The sequence below is a fragment of the Lonchura striata genome, chromosome 2 (assembly GCF_050655825.1).
Source record: "Lonchura striata isolate lonStrDom1 chromosome 2, ASM5065582v1, whole genome shotgun sequence".
Taxonomy (NCBI): Eukaryota; Metazoa; Chordata; class Aves; order Passeriformes; family Estrildidae; genus Lonchura; species Lonchura striata.
The window spans coordinates 68,975,602-68,995,058 of record NC_140704.1 but is presented as its reverse complement, the minus strand read 5'-3'; the positions used below and the strand labels follow the sequence as shown (position 1 = coordinate 68,995,058).

At 39.1% G+C, this 19,457-nt stretch overlaps 1 protein-coding gene across 17 annotated transcripts in view; it reads left to right on the top strand.

Moving 5' to 3' along the window:
* LOC116183231 (uncharacterized) overlaps nucleotides 1-19,457 on the top strand; it is a 274,914-nt gene that overhangs the window by 160,486 nt on the left and 94,971 nt on the right. For 16 of the 17 annotated variants that reach the window (XR_014952730.1, XR_014952741.1, XR_014952739.1 and 13 more), the window contains one exon: nucleotides 18,609-18,788. Coding sequence is in view for 2 of the 17 variants with exons in the window: in XM_085571524.1 (XP_085427650.1) it covers nucleotides 18,609-18,788 (180 nt within the window). In the remaining 15 variants the exon portion in view is untranslated. Of the gene's footprint in view, nucleotides 1-558; nucleotides 8,754-18,608; nucleotides 18,789-19,457 lie in introns of those variants that run through there. The other variant, XR_014952742.1, reaches the window with a different exon arrangement.

Genomic DNA, 19,457 nt, shown 5'->3' with positions numbered 1-19,457 from the left:
TCTAGACTTTAAAAATAGCATTTGCAAATAATAGACCTGAAAAAGTGAAAACCATTCCTAAAGAGTGGAAGCTACTCAATGGCAGCTTGCCATCTGCCAAAGAACATTGTAATTTCTGCCCAAGAGACATCAAATTCATCTGAATGAGCCATTACTCAGAACTTGGATTTCCCCCTTTCTTGAGATGCATAGAGGTGCAGTGGTGTGAATGACCATGAAGCCAATGGCATGTTGACAGCTTTGGGTAAGGTTTCTCCACTGGAAGTACTTGCCTCAGACACCAAGGTCACCAGTGAATTTTTGTCTGTTAGGACTGTGGAAGTTGTTGGCTTTCCAGGGTCTGATCTGTACAAGAAGAGAAGTTGCAGCCTGATCCTTGTGTAATGCTGGGTAGAAGAGCAGAGTTTATGTGGTTTTTAAACAGATCTAGATCTCTTCACTGGAGCTGTTAAGTGTGTTTATGGCTGTCACAGGAGCTTTCACCTGCCCGGCTTGGGGTCAAAAATCTCCATTAGCAGGATGCTGATGCAGTTTATGTTTCATTGTCCTCTGGTGGCACATCCACCAGAGCAGGAGTCTATTGCTGTTCCCAGCTGCAGGAGTCTGTGCTACTGGTGTAAGAGAAGCAGATGCTACAGGAAGTAGCAGGAAGTGAAGAAAAATCCAGCAAGTATTGGTCAGGGTCTTATTTTTTAGAAATTGTTGTCTGCTGTTGCTTTAGTTTGCTGCAAGAGTTGTGAAAGAAGAACAATGCGCTAAACTGCTACCAGTTATCCCTGGGCAAATCCAGACTTCTGCCTGAGCCAGTCTCAACAGTTTGGTTTTATAACTGTGCAAAAATGTCGGAAAGTGGCTTGCAAAGACAAGGAAACCCTTAAACTGTTTGACTATTATAATAGCAAAGTTACAAGTTTGCCCTTGCAGCACAAGAAAGAAAAGAAAATTCTCTGTGATTATCCAAGTTCATTCAGTACTGTATGGTCTCTGAAGCCAATATTCAAGTAGGCTGAATCTAGAACTTCCTCTGTAATTGTCACCATCTGGACTCTGAGACTGGGCACCTCACCTCCAAGGTGCCAGAGCCTTAAATCACCTACAGCCCTTGACACTTTACACTAGATTCTAGCAGATGAAGTCATCTGCTTCTTTCAGTTGTGATGGTACTACTACAGTCAGCCTATATTTACAGCTGTGGATCTGCTCTCTGAGATGTGGGAGAATAAGAGCATTATACTGTAAAACATTATTCTTTCATTCTTGCTAGAAATGGTTCAGAGGAGAAAAATACTCTGAAAGAAAGTGACAGTCCAGGGATCAGGTACTGTAGTTTTTGTTTATGTTGTTTTGTTGACTTCGGTGGCTGTCTGCATATATATTATGGATAATTTGAATGTCTGTGGTATTTCTATAGGTAGGAAAGAAGCCAAATCTATTTGAGTATGCTTCCAGGAATAGGTTTTTATAATCCATGGCAAAAGCATGGTAGAAAATAATCCAGAGAAACAATGTTTTTTCCATTTATGCTGGAAGTTTTTTGTCCCCCCAAGGTTATCTGTTATCAGAAAGAAGTCCAGATCAGGAGAAGCAATGGGGAATTTTCTTTGTGGATTGTTTGTATCTCAGCTACCTTTACTTGAATTTGTCATGGAATATATTATAATCATATTGCAGAGTCCACACAGCATGTCAGCTTTGAGACAGGCACTCAGAAATGTGCTCACAGATGATAAATTGCACACTATGTCAGCTACATCTTTGTCATGAGATTCTGTTTTCTATTTATAGTTGAAATGAAACACTTGAGAAAATTCTAAACCAGAGCAATTTCACAGAAATCTCGCAAATTTTTCCTTATGTGTATATCTGTGAAAAGACCCTCCTGTGCTATCTCTTTGCTCTGTGGGATTCCAACAATCAACTTCTGAGATCAAAGTAGAATGCTCTCAAGATTGTGAAACTTATAACGTGCCCATGTAATCTAGCTGGTGTGCCTTTGGAGTATGTTCCCTTTTAAACATGAAGGAGAAAGTGCATGTAACCAGAGCAGAGTGCAAATGCATAAAAAATTTGATACAGTTTTTGGGAATCAAAACCCATTCTCTCCGTAAGAGAAGAGATTATTTAGTTACTTCTTTGGCTTGTCATGCTAGTTTTGTTTGAAGCTGTGCAGTTCTTTGCTTTTGTTTCACCCTCTTTCTAGGGTGATTCCTTTTCACTTGTGCATTTTAAAAACATAATCTGCTGCAACGAGTAGTGGGTAGCAAAAATTGAAAAAAGGCAGTAGGTATGCTTTGCAGCTAGAAATGCTGGTCTGATTTGTTGTAATTTGTTTTTATTTTTTCTCTGATTCCAGCAGCCTACTTTAGGAAAAGTGTGTCTGGATAGCAGTAATGGTGCACTTTGATGGGACAAAAGCTCACACTGGCCTAGACAGGGACAGATATCCTGTAACCTGATGAACGAATATTTAAGTCAAGTAGGCCTTTGATGGCTTCCTTCTACCTTGGGCACTCATATCTTCATGGACAGAAAGCACAAGGAAAGTTTCTCAGAGAGAATCATCCAGGCAAGAATAGGTAAAGTACATGCAGGAGAGAGGAACTGGTCAGAATCTTATGTACAGGATTCAAACAACAGCCTGCTTGAGAAAGAACTCATACCTCTCTGCATGGTGAACAGAGCATTTGTCCAGGAGGATCCAGGATCCAGACCTCTGAACCCCACATCCTAGGGAAGCCTGGAGCAAAAGCAAGTTACAGCTTCCTTGCAGTTGTGGAAGTAGTTTTGAATGTGATACCAATAGAAATGTTTTCATTTCTGTGGCCTTTGTGCACTTCCCTTACTACTTCTGGGTTCCTCAAAGTATGCCTTCTACGCAGCTGTCCCTTCTTAAATCTAAGAGGAGATTTCACAGTTTATTCCAAATTTGTGTGTGTGTATATATACATATCTTGAGTATGATTTGAAAAGCAGCTCTAACTTGAACACTAGAATGGCCTGTGAACCTGATGATATCAATACTTGTTAAAAATGTGTGTTTCTACTTCTGACTCAGCTCTAAAACTATAGTTTTAGAAGAAAGAGGCCTTGAATTTAACTTCCCTTCAGCTCTGTAACCTCAGCCATCCACTGATCAGGGTGCCATGATCTGGTTTAGAAGTGCATATTGGGGCATTAACTGACAAAGAAACTATTGCAACATCAGTGTACCAATATGGAAAGGTTAAGACAGTTACTGAATCTCATTTTGACTGGAAAGGTAACTGATGGTATTTAGCAACATTTTTATAAATAGTGAGCCAATACCTTGTGCCCTGTCTTACAAAATGCTGCAATAACTTTATTTAAAACTTGTCTAATGGAAGAAGAGATCTTCAAAAGCTACATATGAAAAAAAAATATTGATGTTAAATTAATAAGATTACAACAAGAACATAAAATCCATTATCTTTGTTTGGAATCAGTACCATAAAAACTATTCTTTTTTAATAATTTATTTTCTCTCTTCCATCTCTCCTTACTCATTTCTGTCTCTTTCCTTCTGTTCCTATTCAATACACCTGCTCTATGCACTCTTCTTTCATATTTTGGATGACCTTAGAAAGTGAACCTCCTTCCATGGCACACTGGGTTTGCTCATACTGCCAGTTTTCTGCCAGCATTATGTTTAATCAGGCAGCTTCCTCCTCTGCAACTGATCTGTCCTGTTTTACTAAATCTTTTCACCCAGAGCAGCAATAGTGTATTAGTTAACTGGTGTGTTGGCAGAGATTACTAAAGATATCTGTTTGGATGCTGATGTGATATGCAGTTGGGTCAGCATCTTTAATTCTTACTACATGGCTTTGTTGTTAGCTTGTTTCTTTAAAATACTTGACTGTTAAATTTGCAGTCATGAAAAATAAGCTAACTAGCATCAGGCTCCAAATCTCTTGTGGGGGGAGGGTTACCCATTTGAAAACAAGCAAGAAGTCTTACAAATATTTGGACTGATTAATTCACCAGCTTTTCTTTACAGAGCTCTATTGTGCTATAAAGCTATTCATTGACCAAGAGAGTACATTGTCCATTTAGTTACTGTTTTGTATCTTGTGTCAAACAAAAGACACTACAACAGTAACAGCTGAATATTTTCACTGCTCATGCAGTTTCCTCTTCGAGCTGCTGGATCATCAAAAATTCTAATCAACTCTGATCTAACGCAACGTACTACATGGCATTCATCATCTGTTTTAGCCTTTAATGCACCATGCAGGTTTTAATCAAAGGTATGCAACCATTAGCAAAAAAGAAAGACAAGAATTATGATGGTGTCCTAAGCAGAGCTCTTAAGCCAACATCACAGGCAGCAGATAAGTTCACCTCCACCTGCTGAGTACAAATACAGGAGAGTAAGATGGGTCTTTTTTCAAAATAATTGCAGGAGAGAACCATTGAGGTTTCAGGGCTATGACTTCTGTTGTTTTCTCTCAGTATAAGTGCTGAGACTTATTTGCTTGCTTTCCTGGGTATTGACAACAAATGCTGGCACTGTAGTATTAATGTGGGGGGCTGCTGGATCATCTACTCAGTTCAGTGTATCCCTGTGTCTTCTGCTGGTGCCAGAGGGAGCCCAGGGCATTGGCAGTGACTGGCAAAAGAGCCCAGAGCCTTCCTCATGGCAGACAGGGCTCTGGGTCTCTCACTTCCTCTTAAGCAAACTCCATTAGTAACATCTCCTCTTTTCTTGAATGCAGGACTAGTGGTGCTGCTGTTGGATCCTGGGTAGAATTAGTTCCATGTGCTCTTCTTCCATGCAAGCAGCAAATTTATCCTGTTTCTCCTGCATCTGGCCTCTATTCCAGCACCCTTTGCTTCTCTGCTTGTTTAACCAGAGCTATCCATCCCTAAGAGGATGGCAAGCAGCCCCCTCCTGCCTTTGCCTGACTCATTACTCACAAAGCACCAGGGTTTCATTTGACTGTAAGGATACACATTCTGTATCATGTAAAGCAATTTCTCCTCCTGCTTCCTTACCCACACCAGCCCAGTAAGTTAAAGCCAAGCAGCAACCAGCCACTAGCATGATGTCAGGCTTTGAATCCAGATTGGCGTGGGAAGCAGGCACTGGTCCATACTGCAAAACTGTGTTATTTCTGCCTAACCGAGGAAAGGGTGAAAGCAGCCGTCTTGGGGAGGGTAGCAGGCTGTGGACACAGTAATGTGATCTTTGTCCTGCCATGTGAACTCATCCATGCCACCTTGCTGGAAGTGGCTCGGGTGAGGGTGGCAGACCTGACACTTTCAAATGGCCTGAGCAATCCTATTGGATTTGAGGGTTCACTCCCCTAAGAAAACTGCTGCTGTTTTCTCAGCCTTTCCCATTGCCTGCTTCTTCCTCAGTTCAGGTACTGGCAGTGCAGTTTCAGGTCCTGGCTTAAGAATAAGTGGCTGTGACCTGTGCCAGCTTGTAGTGTTTCCTTGAAGCCAAGATGGCAACAGGGAGGGAAGCTACATATTGTTCTTTGGCTGTGCCCCACCTAGCTGGTATGGGCAGAATGGGGAGCTGACAATCACCCCAAGAGTCACAACTTAAATGAGTGATCTGGAGGCCTTTGGGCTTGTGAATCCATGCAAGTAGTGCGTGGGTGGAATTCCTCCTCAGGTCAGCTGATGTGGGGTATGAACTTTGTGAACGATGTTGACTTTGGGGTATGCAGGAGAATTTCCCCATACCATGGCAAACGTAGAGTATTTTCTGTGGGCTAAAATCCCACTTATAAATCATTACCACTAGCTCAAGCTAGCTCTGGTCAGACATTAAAAATCGGCCTTTCTAATGTGTTGTCTGGGGGTTGATTCTGCTCATGTGCTTTGTTCATTGTGCAGCTGCCAGTGAGGGACAGGGCTCAGTAGGACTCAATGTGCGCTTGCCTGCATCAGCTCCTGTGTTCAGCCTCCTGCCAGATGGAGGTCCCAGGCGTGCCTGGGCTTTCACACTAGCAGAAACCCTATGTAAATTGCTGGCTTTGATTTCCACATGGCCTTTAATGTGCAACATGTGCGTCTTTTAATGACTACCTCTGGCAAAAGCTTAATTTGGTTGGGGGAAGGAGGAATGGATGCTTTAAATCTACCTGTGCTTCCTGTGTCTGGCCTGTGCCCAGCTATGCATGGGAGCCAGAGATTTTCCACAGCACCAAACAGTGGGATTATATATCCAATTTTCCTATTTAACTAGGCTTAAAAATAAACAAGTTTCTGTTGTTTTAACCCAGATAGGTCATTAGCTTTACCCAATTTCCAAGTATTGGTTCATCATTGCAATGTATTTTTGTGAGTTCCAGAGGTGGATAATCAGCAGCTCAGTGTTGTAAGGATCTGGTTCCAGGTCACAGTCAAGTAATGAAAAAACAGCAGTCACTGAGGATTTGATTTACACACTGCAATGGCTATGTGATACCCCCTTTTGCAAGGAAGAAAGTGTCCCTCTGGAGACCTCATTCTAACCAGCAGCAAACATTCGAGCTCCCTGGTGCTTCAGATGTCAATTATACCAAAGCCTCTTATTGTATAATGCAGGTCTGTTATAATAATACTGTCTGAGGCAGCAATAATAATGTTGAGTGAATTTTCAAACAGTGGAGATGGGAGGGGGAGGTTGATCAATACAGTACTAATGATGGCCTTGTCTTTCACTGAAATAACTGTGATAGGGTTTATAGCACTTCCTTCCTATACCATGCTGTGCAGCAGTGTTAGTTTACTACCTGCTGTTATTGCTTTTGTATAAAAAGGTGTTAAAAAGAAATGTCTGTCAAGTTTTAAGTCTGAAAGTCTTAATGCAGCGGGGTTGTTCTAGCCAAGATGGTCTGAGGATATGAGAAGTACAGCACTCACAGGGAGAAGTGAAATCTTTTATTAGACACACTGACACAGTGAAGAATAAAGAAGCTTTTGGGCTCTGAAACCTGTAGTAAGGTCCCAATTTTTATAGTGAATTACTCATATTTTATTATAAATATGCCATTGGAAGAACAGATTTTTTTTTTCCAAGCAGATTTATTCTGCTTGCTTGGATATATAAAAGTATCTGTTTTGAGAGGAAACACATAAGGATACAAAAGAAAAGCTCTCTAGCACTCTAGGAATCTTTTCTATTTATGTGAACTTATTTCTCATCTGATATTTATGGGGTTTTCTCTGTTACTACACCATGTGTGTAGCTTGTATACTAAGACCTACTGGACCTAGGGCAAGTCATATCCTTGTGTGTTCCAGAATGTTGGGGAAGAAAGAGAAAATCCTGTGAGTGAAGGAGATAACAGTATACTGGAAATTTAGTGTTGGAGAAGTTTTGTTTTGTTTGTTTTGTTGTGTTTGTCTTTGGGTTTTGCAGTGTTGTTTTTTTTTGGGTTTGTTTTTTTTTTTTTGGTTATATAATAAATTCTAACATTTTCTGCAGTATTTCAGAGTTACTTTATTTCTCAATATGCTGGAATGATGAATTCCATACTTTTTTTGGTGATGTTAGAGAAATGGAAAGAAAATATAGACAGAGTTTAATGATAAAAATCCTCTCTGTTGAAGCTCTTCATTACAGTACTTTTCAGAACAGAAAAGACAAACTGCTTTTGCAGTGGCACAAGTCCAATCTCAAACTAGAATCAATTGCTTTGCCAACACTGAACACAAAGGATGTTCATTGTTTGCAAACTGAATTTTTCTTAGTGTGTGTGCACAAAACCAGTGATCATATTATTATTTTTTTCCTTTCAAGAAACCCCTGCAGTGAAAAAACTGCAGCTGATTCTGTGCTCACCATCCTGGTTTGCAGGAAGGCTTCTTGCTTCACAGTGTGATTTCTTCATAATGGCTGCATGACAACAATAGGCCAATATTTTGAAAAAAACAGCATCCAAAGTTATAACGCGATGGCTTATGTTAGCTACTCACTCCTGGGTTTAGTTTTGTTTTTTTTTTTTCCTTGAGCAAATATATTTGCTTTTGTTCACATTGTTTTGAGGCTCACCTTGCTATGTGCAACCTACCTTTTTCTACATCTGTCTTTCCATCTATATATATAAATTTTGACAGGAGTAGAGGGATCTTCCCAGGTCTGTCTCTTCCCGCAACAAGTAATTACATTGCATTATGCTTAGCATCAACCATCTTAAAAATGAGGAAAGGATTTCTTCTCTTGTTATATTTATGCAATATCTGCCCCAGGGTCACTTTTTTCCCTGAAGCTTATGATCTTTTTTTCTAATATCTAAACATATTTCTGGCTGACTTCTCCGTATTGCTGTGCCAACATTGTTTTTACATTCCTCTTTCCTCCTATCATATACTTTGTCCTTGGTATGTTTGCAGAGAGTAATCACACCCCTTTTCATGTCTTTTGACACTGAGCCAGCATCTGAAAATATAAGGTCATTATGGGGTGGCAAGAACTCACCCAGACATTCATGTTTAAACCAGACATTCATGTTTAAACCAATCCACACAGTGGATATGGCATCTGCCTGGAGTCATCCTGACTCTGACTGCAGCATTTTGTCCCTTAGGGACTGAATTCCAACTGAACACCAGTGATGCTAATTTTGTGAAGATCTATTTATTTTTTGGCCATACCCCTCCTGCATAGCAATGGCTGGGATTCCCTGATACAGAAAGCAGCTCCATGTAAGAGCACAGGCTCTACATGATCCATGGAAAATAGTCCCACTTGCTAACAAGAGAGTGAAAGTAACACAGATGCTGCACTAACTTACGTAAGTATTAAAGCTGCCTCATTTGCTTATTTGAATCTCGCCTCTTTACGCAGAGCCTCCCAGTTGGCTGCCATTTCCTCAGAAGTCTTTGCAGCTGACAGATATGTTGTAAATTATTCTGTGGTTTGTGGAGGTGTTCAATATTGGTAATTTAAGCTGTACAGCCTGTTTGTTATTGGTCATGTGGCACAGTTTTTCTTCCCTGAGTCAATGAGCTTAGCAGGTCAAAATTTTCTGTTGAATCCTCACAGGAAGTTATTTGAAAACTTTTTGCAGAATATGCAGAGTTAAAGATTTGCTGGTTCTTGCACATTTGTACTGGTATAACTTGACCACAGAAATGCTGGTGGAAAGCTTAACGGGGGGCTGTGTATATAGTAGCGCTAATTTGTTTTAGGGCATCCTACAGAAAATTACTTGCAGTATTCCTGAACAATTATGTCAATACATCAGCATAAAAGCTTCCCTTGACATTTGCTGATATGTATCTCAAGCTGACATGTGTCTCTTCTGAGAATATTTGCTAAATATTTAACCCAGGGCTGTAATGAGAATTTCTTTCCTATGTGTTATATATTCTCATATATTTTCTGATATCTACTGTTACAGGATATTCCCTGGTTCTCTTGGTAAGATGTTTCACAGTATCAGTTATGACATTTTTCAAGTGAAAGAAGCAGCATACATTTTGTGAAGCATTCTGCTTTGCCTCTATTTGCAGATTTTTTTTGCCCTGCTTGTTCACTAATTGGCAGCACTGAGTAATTTGTAATCTGTCTTCCCACTGAACCAGTGAGTGTTCTGTGTGTGTATGCATATGTTTACAAAGTCTCAGGATTCATCTATGTGGTAACAAGAACCAGAGGAAATAACTGCATTCTAATTAATAATATTTTGATTAAGGTCTATTTGTAAACCCTAGTTTTGGTGTAATTTAAGCTGAAAAAAGAAATCACATTTAGCTGTACTAAAATGGCACTGAAATCTCTGTCTCATGCTAACTACTGATGAAATGTTAAGAGTGTGATTTACAATTGACTTAATTGGATTGGTTTCATTTGCCATCTAAACAAGCCCTTAAATGTTGCAGTGCTTACCACCTGTTGTGACTCGTACCTTAACAGAGATTTTTGTGTTCATAGGCAGGGTAGTGTGCACTGTAATGACAGAGGAAAAGAAGGGCTATAAATGCTCATCTCAGTTTGTGCATGCTAGTAAACTTGGCCCTGGAAAATTGTGAAGTATTTTTTCTAGAATTTATGATAATTTTTAATATCTTGGTGGTAATTTTTTCTAGTTTCTGACGAGTAGTACATTTACTTCTAATCAGCTGGGATATTTATTGTGGAAAAAGGTTTCTTTCTTGTAGTTGTGTTATATAATGCTAGCTGCTCTTCTGCTGTTTCTAGAAGTCTACAGATCTACAGATCTAGGTCTTGTAGATCTACAGATCTACAGATCTTCTAGAAGTCTAGAAGATCTACAGATCTAGGTCTTGTAACCAGTTGTGAGCAACTCTGATAAACAATCCTGAAAAAATATGAAGGATTTTTTGAAATTTACTTGGGATGTTGGATTTTAGGTGTTGAGTCTTTGCCATAGTCTGAGAGAAAGATATGAGGCAGAAAGGTCTATACCAGAGAAACCTTGTGAGATATTTTGGTGCAACCAAGCTGGACTGTTGACACAAGCAGTCACCCTGTTTTTCTCATAGTCTTCTCTGCAAATGTAATAAGTTGAGTCTGCCTTTGCTAATCCCCTACAATAGTTCTCTTATTTGCCATACTGCAGAACAGATGGGTCAAAGGAGACGATCCTTCCCTTCCCTCTCCTCAATCCTTGTTCCTCCAGAACTTGGAGTTCTGTATCCTCTTCTGGTCTCCCCAGTGTCCAGGAAAGGGTAATGAAGATGATTAAAGTACTGAAGTATCTGACACTGGGAGAGGATGAGAGAGCTGGAACTATTTACCCTAGACAAGCGAGAACATGGGGCAGGCCTTTTCAATGTGCAAAAATACTTGATGAGGCAGTGGTAAAGAAGACAAAACCAAACTCTTCTCAATAATGCTCAGTGTAAGAACAAGGGGTAATGAGCACAAACTGAAACACAGGAAACTCCATGTAAGCATAAAAGACAACTTTTGTAGTATAAAACTGGTTGACTGCTGGAACAACCTGCCTGAGAGTTTGAGGAGCCTCCATCCTTCGAGTTACTCAAAACCTTACTGGACCAGCCTCTCTAGTTGTGCCTCTAGTTGCTTTGGACACAGATGTTGTATTAGACAATCTCCAGAGGCCCCTTCAAACCTCAGCAGTTCCATTAATCTATCATTTTTGCACTGCTGTCTACTTAAGGTAAATTTGATTGTAGGCTTTGGTAGATACCTGCTTTTACAGAGAAACTAAACCAAAACAATAACAATGAAAAAAATCAGTCTGAACTTGAACTGAGATAGCCAAGGTCACAACACAACCAGCAGATTTGGGAAAATATATGTAAAGGAATGCAGCAATCCAAAAGTAGAAAGTTATCCTCCTTTCTCCAACTTATGTTTGCCCCACTTCTACCACCTACTTCCTTCCTCTTTGACTCCAGGTAACTCTTTACTTTGTTGATTCTCCTTTTGATGTTCCACCCTTCTCTGTATGTTCTCTCTGCAGTGTTAAATATAACCAGTCCATTAGGCTCATCATTTTCTGCTGGACCAGCAATCACAATTAAAATGTCCTACATTAGAGTCTGATTCAAGCGGAAAGCCTGGAACATGAGCTCAGTGGCAAAGGCAGTGATCGAGGTTTCAACAGGATTTTCTCACAACCTTGTTGCATTCCTGAGATGCTGAGAAATTGGGTATCTTTACGCAACAAATTCTGTCATCTTATACAGACTTTAACTTCTTTCTTCACTCCTTCCATTTTCCCCACTACTTAGCCCCAAATTCCCTCTGTTCTCTAGGATGCCATAATCTAATTACCATCTCCTTTATTATTTCCCAGAGTTCTTTAGAATTATGGATCTTTCTGTCTACATACCACTGCTCAGTTCTTAACCACCCCCTTATTCCACCCAGACTCAAGATGCAAAAAGGAAACATATTATTTGGGTGGAGGTCTCTGTTGTTCAGATGCTGTCATCAGTGAACGTCTCAAATTGCTTCATACATTGGTTTTCACAGAATTCTTCCAATGGCTTCCAGCATCTCTGTTTTCTTTAGTAGATTCAAGATGCCAGATTAAATAAATAAATAGGTCTCTAAGACCCATGTATTTATTGACTTTCATGTGCTCCCTCTCATTAAGGTTAGTTGTCATCTTCTTCTACTCAGAATTGTTATGATTCATTTATAAGGTGAAGAGTAACTAGATCATATCTGCCTACCTTGGACATATTCTCTCTTCTCCCAGTCTATCCCTCCTCTCCTTTTCCATTCTTTCTAACTCTGGATGCATCTATTATATATTTTCATTTACAATTTATATATATATATATAGCTATGTAGTTTATATTTTGTAGCCTCTTTAAAATGCCTTCTAATTTGTGTTATTCCTCCAAAAAGGACCCTTTAGAATTTCAAAAAGCCAGACACAGCTTTTAGGATGCCAAATGGAATCTTCAATTGGATGACCCATTTGTGCCTGCAAGTAATCATGCTGATTCTCTGTACAAAGAGGTACAGAGGTACAAACAGATACAGAGGTACAAACTCTTCTCATACACAGAGACTGACAAGCCATTAGTAGCATTACTTGGAATTTTTTGCTGTTTTTTTGGTAGTATAGAGGCCATTAAGTAAGGAAACAATACGATTTATAGATAGATTATGAATTCTACTGAAAAATAATCTGTTCAAGTCCTCCTAATTCTCAGAACACTGAAGTTTTGTGTTGTTTACTGTATATTCAAATAATACTAATTAAAAAAAAGGACAAGTTTTTGGGGATAAAGACCTCATTATGTTTGTAAAACTGTGCGTATACTGCTGGCTTTAAGACATATCTTTCTCTAAGAGAATATGTTTACATTTTACTGCTTTTAAAATTTTTATTAGTATTAGATAGGACATTGTGCCTAGCAGTGTTGTCTCTATTTAGTGAGCCTACTGAATCCCAGAATTATTGGAGTGCTCTCCAAGCTGATGAATAGCTTCCGTCTACAGCCAGAGCCTATCATCACAGACTCCCTTTGCCATGAATTTTCTAGAGCCATCTAGAAATAAAAACTATAATAGCTCAATTTCTTACTTGGAGCCTAAAAGCAACTTGTTCTGTCAAGGCAATAATGTGGAAGCCTTTGACATACTTTTCATTTCTTGTCCTTTTTGGCAAAGAGGAGGCAGGAAAAGATGGGATTTTTTTCCAGATGTTTCTAGAAACATCAACATTTTTAATTTATTTTGGTAGCAGCAATGATTTCTGCTTCTGAAAGTTATACTGTGGGGAACATGCACACTGAATAAGTTGAAGCTAAATCTGTATTTCTTCCTCTTTGGGTTAGAGTTTGCCACAGAAAATCATGCAGCGACTTGTGTTGTCTCAAAGATACGCAGGTGGAACATGGAGGTATGAGGGAATTGAAGGTAAAACTCAAAGCACGAACAAATCTTGGTGATAAAGCTCACTGAAAGAAATTATAAAGATTTTAGATTTACACAGCAGTTTGCATCAGGATGCTGACAGCAATTAGTTTTTGCATCATTACTACTTTATAGCAGATTAATCTATTTTTTTTTTGTCTTTTGAGTGGAAGGTGTAGTGTATAGAACTGAACTGAAATGCTGTAATTCTTGGTAGGACTGAAGATCCTGGAGAGAGATGAACACGATTGTAGTGTGGCATGGTATATGTTGTTAGGTACATTTGACCTTTCCACCGGCTTATTTCTGACACCCCTTTTGGCTTTTAGTTCTCCTCCACAGGCAATTTGTAAACATTTCATCAGAGATTACACTGCAGTGAATCTCTTGCAAATTAAGTGTGATTTGACCAAGTAAAATGCTATTTCCAGTACTGTTTTAGATTTAGGACAATTAATTGCAGCAATGATAAAATCAAAGGAAGTTGCATGCAGAATGGGAACACTAGAGCAAAGGAATGAACACTATTGCAAATAATGGAGGCCATCATTGCCTGGCAAATGTAGTCAGAATTCTTCTGATCTAGAATCTATCCTGAACAATGCAATTAGTTTGCTTAAATCTTAGTTAAATCAACATATTTTGAAATTGCAGGGGAATCTGACTATTTGCATAATCTTTGTAGCCAATTGATTGTAACAGACTTCCTGTGAAAAAAATATTTTATCTGTCTAAATGCTTCTCCCTTTCTCAAAACACTGGTAATTCTATTGTTCATAAAGCTATTTAATCACCTTAACAAAATCAACGTGGAAAAATGTATGAGGTCTGCCAATGGAAGAATGAGTTAGAAGGAATTGATCTATAGAGAATGTTTTTCTAAGTAACGTTTGTCTCATGACTGTTGTCCTCTGCTAAAAAAAGCCAACCAGCCTACTTAAAATTTCTTTCTAAAGTGAAACAGAAATAACAATAACAACCAATGCACTTTCAAATGTTTCTGTTTGTCAGTCTCATAATTATAGTATCATTATCTGGATTTTATTAAATGTTTTTGCTGTGCCGAAATAATCTTAAAATCATAAGCATACACCTGTGCACAAGGTAAATGACATTATCCAAGGTATATCTATACTTTGTGTGTTTAAATATCAGGTTAAACCAAACAGGCAAAATACTTCTTGTGAGCATATGCCTCTTCAGATGTCAGTATGGTTGCTGATGAATCTTCTGTTGGTATCTTCGCTAAAAATTGCTCTACTGCCAAGTTACACAAAAACATGAAGTCCTACACATGAGATGCAAAAAAACATAAAGGGTTTTTTGGGAATTTGGAGTACTTTTGTGGATTGGGGTGGATTTTTTTGTTGTTGTTGTTTTTTGGGGTTTTTGTTTCTTTCTTTTTGTTTGTTTGTTTGTTTGTTGTTTTTTGTTTTTTTTTGTTTTCTGCAGGATAATTTCTGCTGATTCAGTAAAGCTCTTGCTCTGGGTTGATGGTGTTGAGAATCTGAAAAATCCTTTTGATGGCTCTACTTTGTTCTTTTGTCCCTTCTATCTTCAAATCCAACTAAGTCACTCACGCTTCTGTCTCGTGTGGGGATTTATGGTTAAACAGTGTTTCAGGCTTGGAATTTGGCACATTAGACTCGTGTCCACTTGCATATGGGCAAGAGTAATGAGCTGCCTTTAATACAAGGTGGTCTTCAGACTTTTTAAGGTCTACAAAACAAACCTAAATTGCTTGTTAATTTGAGGGAAGCTGTGTATAGCAAGGCTGTCTGCAATTTTACTGTTTCTTTTAGTAGGGTTGGTTGTGGCCAGGTAAAGAAACATTGCTGCTTCAGGAACATATTTAAATGATCTACTCATTTTTAGAAGCTGCCAGTTGCATAGTCTGTCTTGTGTTTCATGTACATCTAAATGCTTCATTGACTTGTGCCAAGAGATGGAAACTAGCCTGCTTGTTTTAATACATTCCTGATGATTTTGATGGAAAATCTAAATGTGTGAAGAACACAAGATCCTGCCCACTAGCAGCCAAAAGGATACCATTTCACATTTGTTACTCTTGGGAACCAAGGAAAAAACAAACAAACAAAAACCCAAACAAACAAACCCCAAACCCAACAAAACAGTAAGAACAAGCTCTTGAAATTAGAAATAAGCCAAGGAGGAAAAGCTGCAGTTAATGTGAAAGCCATGCATCGAGATCTTCCAATCTTATAGAATCACAGAGCAGCCCAGGCTGGAAAGGATCTTGGAAGGTCCTTTTGTCCAGGCCTTCATGGAAGGGGGAGCCTAGATGAGATTATCCAGTACCCTCAATCTTCTCACACAGCAAAGTTTTCTGGTTCCCCATACCCTGTAAGGGGGAGAGCTGAGCACTGCTTCCTAGCCTGCTTCATCAGATTGTTGTGTCGGTGGTTTTGATCTGGTAGTTATTCTTTTTTTATTGCATGTTTTTATATTAGACTCTTAGCTTTTCTTTGTAATTAGACATCGTGATTATAGTATCCTTTTATATTACACTGGAGTGTTCCTTTAATGCAGAAATCAAATAAACAAAACACTTAAAATACAGAAAAAAATCACAGCAGTAATGCTTGGGTCCGAAGGAGCAAAGAATTGGTAAAAACCAAGTTGTAGTTATTGCTTTTGGCATCAGCAACACAGATCATATTCTTTATTATCCTCCAAATTAGGTTTATTCATTTATTACAATTCAGTCAATGAATTAAATATAAAACAAATCCAGATTTTTAAAGACAGACATGTGTTGCAGTTATACACAACTTTTTTGTTCTTGTTCAAATGTTGAAAAAAAAATTTACTTCTTTGTGTAAATGTTTTGTGAGGAAAGGGTTATGTAGGGTGAGAAGAGAACACTCAGGGCAGAAGAATAAGTAGTAGAGTATTTAATAGCACAGAGCGGGGCCGTGCTGTTCCTCCACACAGTGATCAGCAGTCTAACGCCTTCCCTTTATCTAAGGAACAACACATTTATTCCACGTGGTCCCATCTGGGAGTTTGTTTCAGAACAGTATTACCTTCCTCATGATAAGAATCTCTGCTTGTGAAATTATTTTGGAAAAAGGCCATCTGCTAGGGAAAATAATAATAAAAAAATATGAATCCATGATTCAGATAATAAAACTTTGATTACTGCTCTCTTAGGAGGATGGATGAGGAAGCAACAGTCCAAGGAGCTGTCCCTGGAACATGTTTTAGAACAAGCTGTTGGGGTTGACTGTAATGTCATGCAGAGGGCTGTTGTGTGAGGTACACCACTCAGTTGGCTCCCAGGGAATGAATCAGGTCTCTTTTACCAGCCTTGTCTCCAAGTAGTTCCTGAATGGGGCATGAGTAATGAGGAAAGATTCCTTCCTGATACAAACGCATTCAGCTCTTGGTGGCATCTAGTGGTTGGGATAATAGGGTGTAATAGAACCACTGTTTGTTGTACCCAAGATGGTTCAAACTCAAATGATTTTACAGCACTTCAGTAGCTAATACATCAGTGCTTCAACAGAAGTAGTAGTGCAGAGATGACATCTTATCAGTCAGATGTTAGTCACACCTTCTACAAAATCGCTGATCCCATTCAGCATAGAATTCTGAGTAATAGCAGATTTCAGACCAAGGAATGCTAAAAGTCGAATGAACTCTCAGTTTTACATTGTTTTGAAAACTGGTTTGATTCTCCCAGTTGCTTGAGTATAAATCAGGAATAACTTCTGGAGTGATTGCATTCCAAAGGAAGGTTAGCAAACGAAATAAATCCTCTACTTTGTTGGAGACCTGGGTGGAGGAGGACAATCATCCTTGTAAGTGCTGTGTTTGAAACTGCACAGAAGATGAGATACACCAGCTGTGTTAAAACAAGCCATTTTCATCTCACACATACACCCTGCAATTCTACTTTTTAATTTCTAGGCAATCACACTGCTGGAATCTTTTCCAGCCATTGAGTAAAATATATGTTTGTCTTGCAATTATGTAAATAAGGTAAGTGGTTAAGATTTAGATCTAGAATAATAATGTTAACATCATTGTCCCTTCAATAAACAGCAAGCAAGCTTTGGATGTAATGTTGTTTTTGCTCTGTATGTTCCATGCCACAGAAAAACACAGGCAGACACAGAGATGATGTGGTATTCTTATTGTGTTTAAAACAATATTTAGCACTGTTGCTTGCCTTTTACTTGTGTTTGAAGGAAAGCCCTGCTTCATCAATAGGAATGTGTCAGAATTTTGTAATAAAGCATGCTGTGTAATATATTTAAACACAGTCCAAATTAATTAAAGTGTAGTGGACGTGAAAGATACATACTCAATGTGACATTTCAAATAGGGAGAAAATATGATAATGAGCTATTTCCATGTGTTGCCATCCTTCTGGTTAAATAATACTTCTGTTTTCAATGAAGCCACTGAGCAATAACATTCATTTTTGGAGTTCCACAGCGGTTAGAACTGATTGTATACAGGCTGTAATCATTATCCTAATTCTGCCCAGGAAACCCTCTCTCCCCACCATGGAGAAATTTGGAATAAAAAGTCTCGTTCCAGGAAAAAGAATTTCCAAATAATCCTGGGCACCAGATCAAAATATGAGCTCCAAATCCGTTCCTTTTTCTTAATAAGAATCAGCACTTTGAAAAATGCTGCTCTGCAAGGAAATAATTGCATTAGTCAGCCTCTTGGCACTGGTGTGGGCTGGAGCCTTCTCTTAAAATGAGGCCCAGCCTCGCCCTGCAGTGCATCCAAATCCCCCAAAGATGCAAATAGCCCCAAGACCCTTGGCTTTGTTCTTACAAGCAGAAAACTAAAACATGGTACAAAAGGAGAGAAAGCGACCTGGAAACACAGCCTGTCTAATGCTGGGGCAGCCATGGGTAAGACAGGCATCTTTTTGTGTGCTGAAGAGTAGAAACCAAAATAGGAACTGGAAATAAGAAGTTACTGTTTTCATTATATCCTTTCCTTCTGAAGGATCTGATCACACAGATGCAGGGCCTTTAGCTAATTGTATAGCCCAAAGAACTGGTGATACGTGATTATATATTTGCTTCTTGACAGGATTATAGTGCTTATGATCAGGACAACTCCAATGCTCAGGCCCTGACAAGCACTAGCACAAGATTACTTTCGTTGCTCTGTGCTGGGGAGGTCTTGAATTTAGTCTAGAGAGTAAGCCTATGTGTCTTCCACTTGGAGGATTTTTAGAATCACACCAAAATATCCCTTTTTATTAATGCTCTGGTTATCTGATTTTCATCAGTGAAAAGGCTGTGCACAGCATTGGGGAGGGATGAAAGACAAATTGGATGCATTATTGGATATCAAAAGTGCAACGCTGGAGCCTTGGTCTACAGGAACAGAAACAAGACTTGCCTGGCACTGAGGCATTATCCCTCCAAAAAACAATCTAAACTGACCAACACCCTGGATTCGCCAGAAGGTAGGTGTTGAAGTGTTTTTCACATGCCTGTTTTGTCCTTACATTGTTTAAACTTTAGTTGTCCACATCACCACCACCACAACTATTTCCTTCCCAGCTGCTCCTCAGATAGACCAGTTGTAAGCAATGTAGTAGAGCCTGTAATGTGAACTCTTAAGATTAGCATGGAACAGAATGGACAACTCATCCCTTTGTTCAAAGACTACCAAGAAACAGACATATTTCCCGAAATACAGGAAGAGTATTTCACTTCCAAGATGTCTGTATGCAGAACTTTGCATCTTAGCTCTGACAAGTTCTATTAGATACTCAGTCCCTCAGTGAGGTTGATGAACAGGGCAGGCAGTCAGTGCCCACCCCCGATCCTCCTGCTAATTACTCTGTTGGCAGTGCATTTCAATTGCTCTATATTCCCCCCTCTTTGGGATAGTATTGTACCAGCTGATTTCTGCTATGCAGCTAAAGAGCCAGAAGCAAATGCTCCTTTGTTGGCTGCTATTGACCTAATGGGAAAACACTAGAAGATGTAGCTTTCAGTCATCACCTGAATATAGTACAGGAGGAAGATACTTTAACCTGTTCATGTTAAAACTAAAACAGGACTGTGCATCTGTCAGTAGGGAAAGCATGTGACCTCACTATGCCAAATCAGATCTTGCCAGAGCCCTC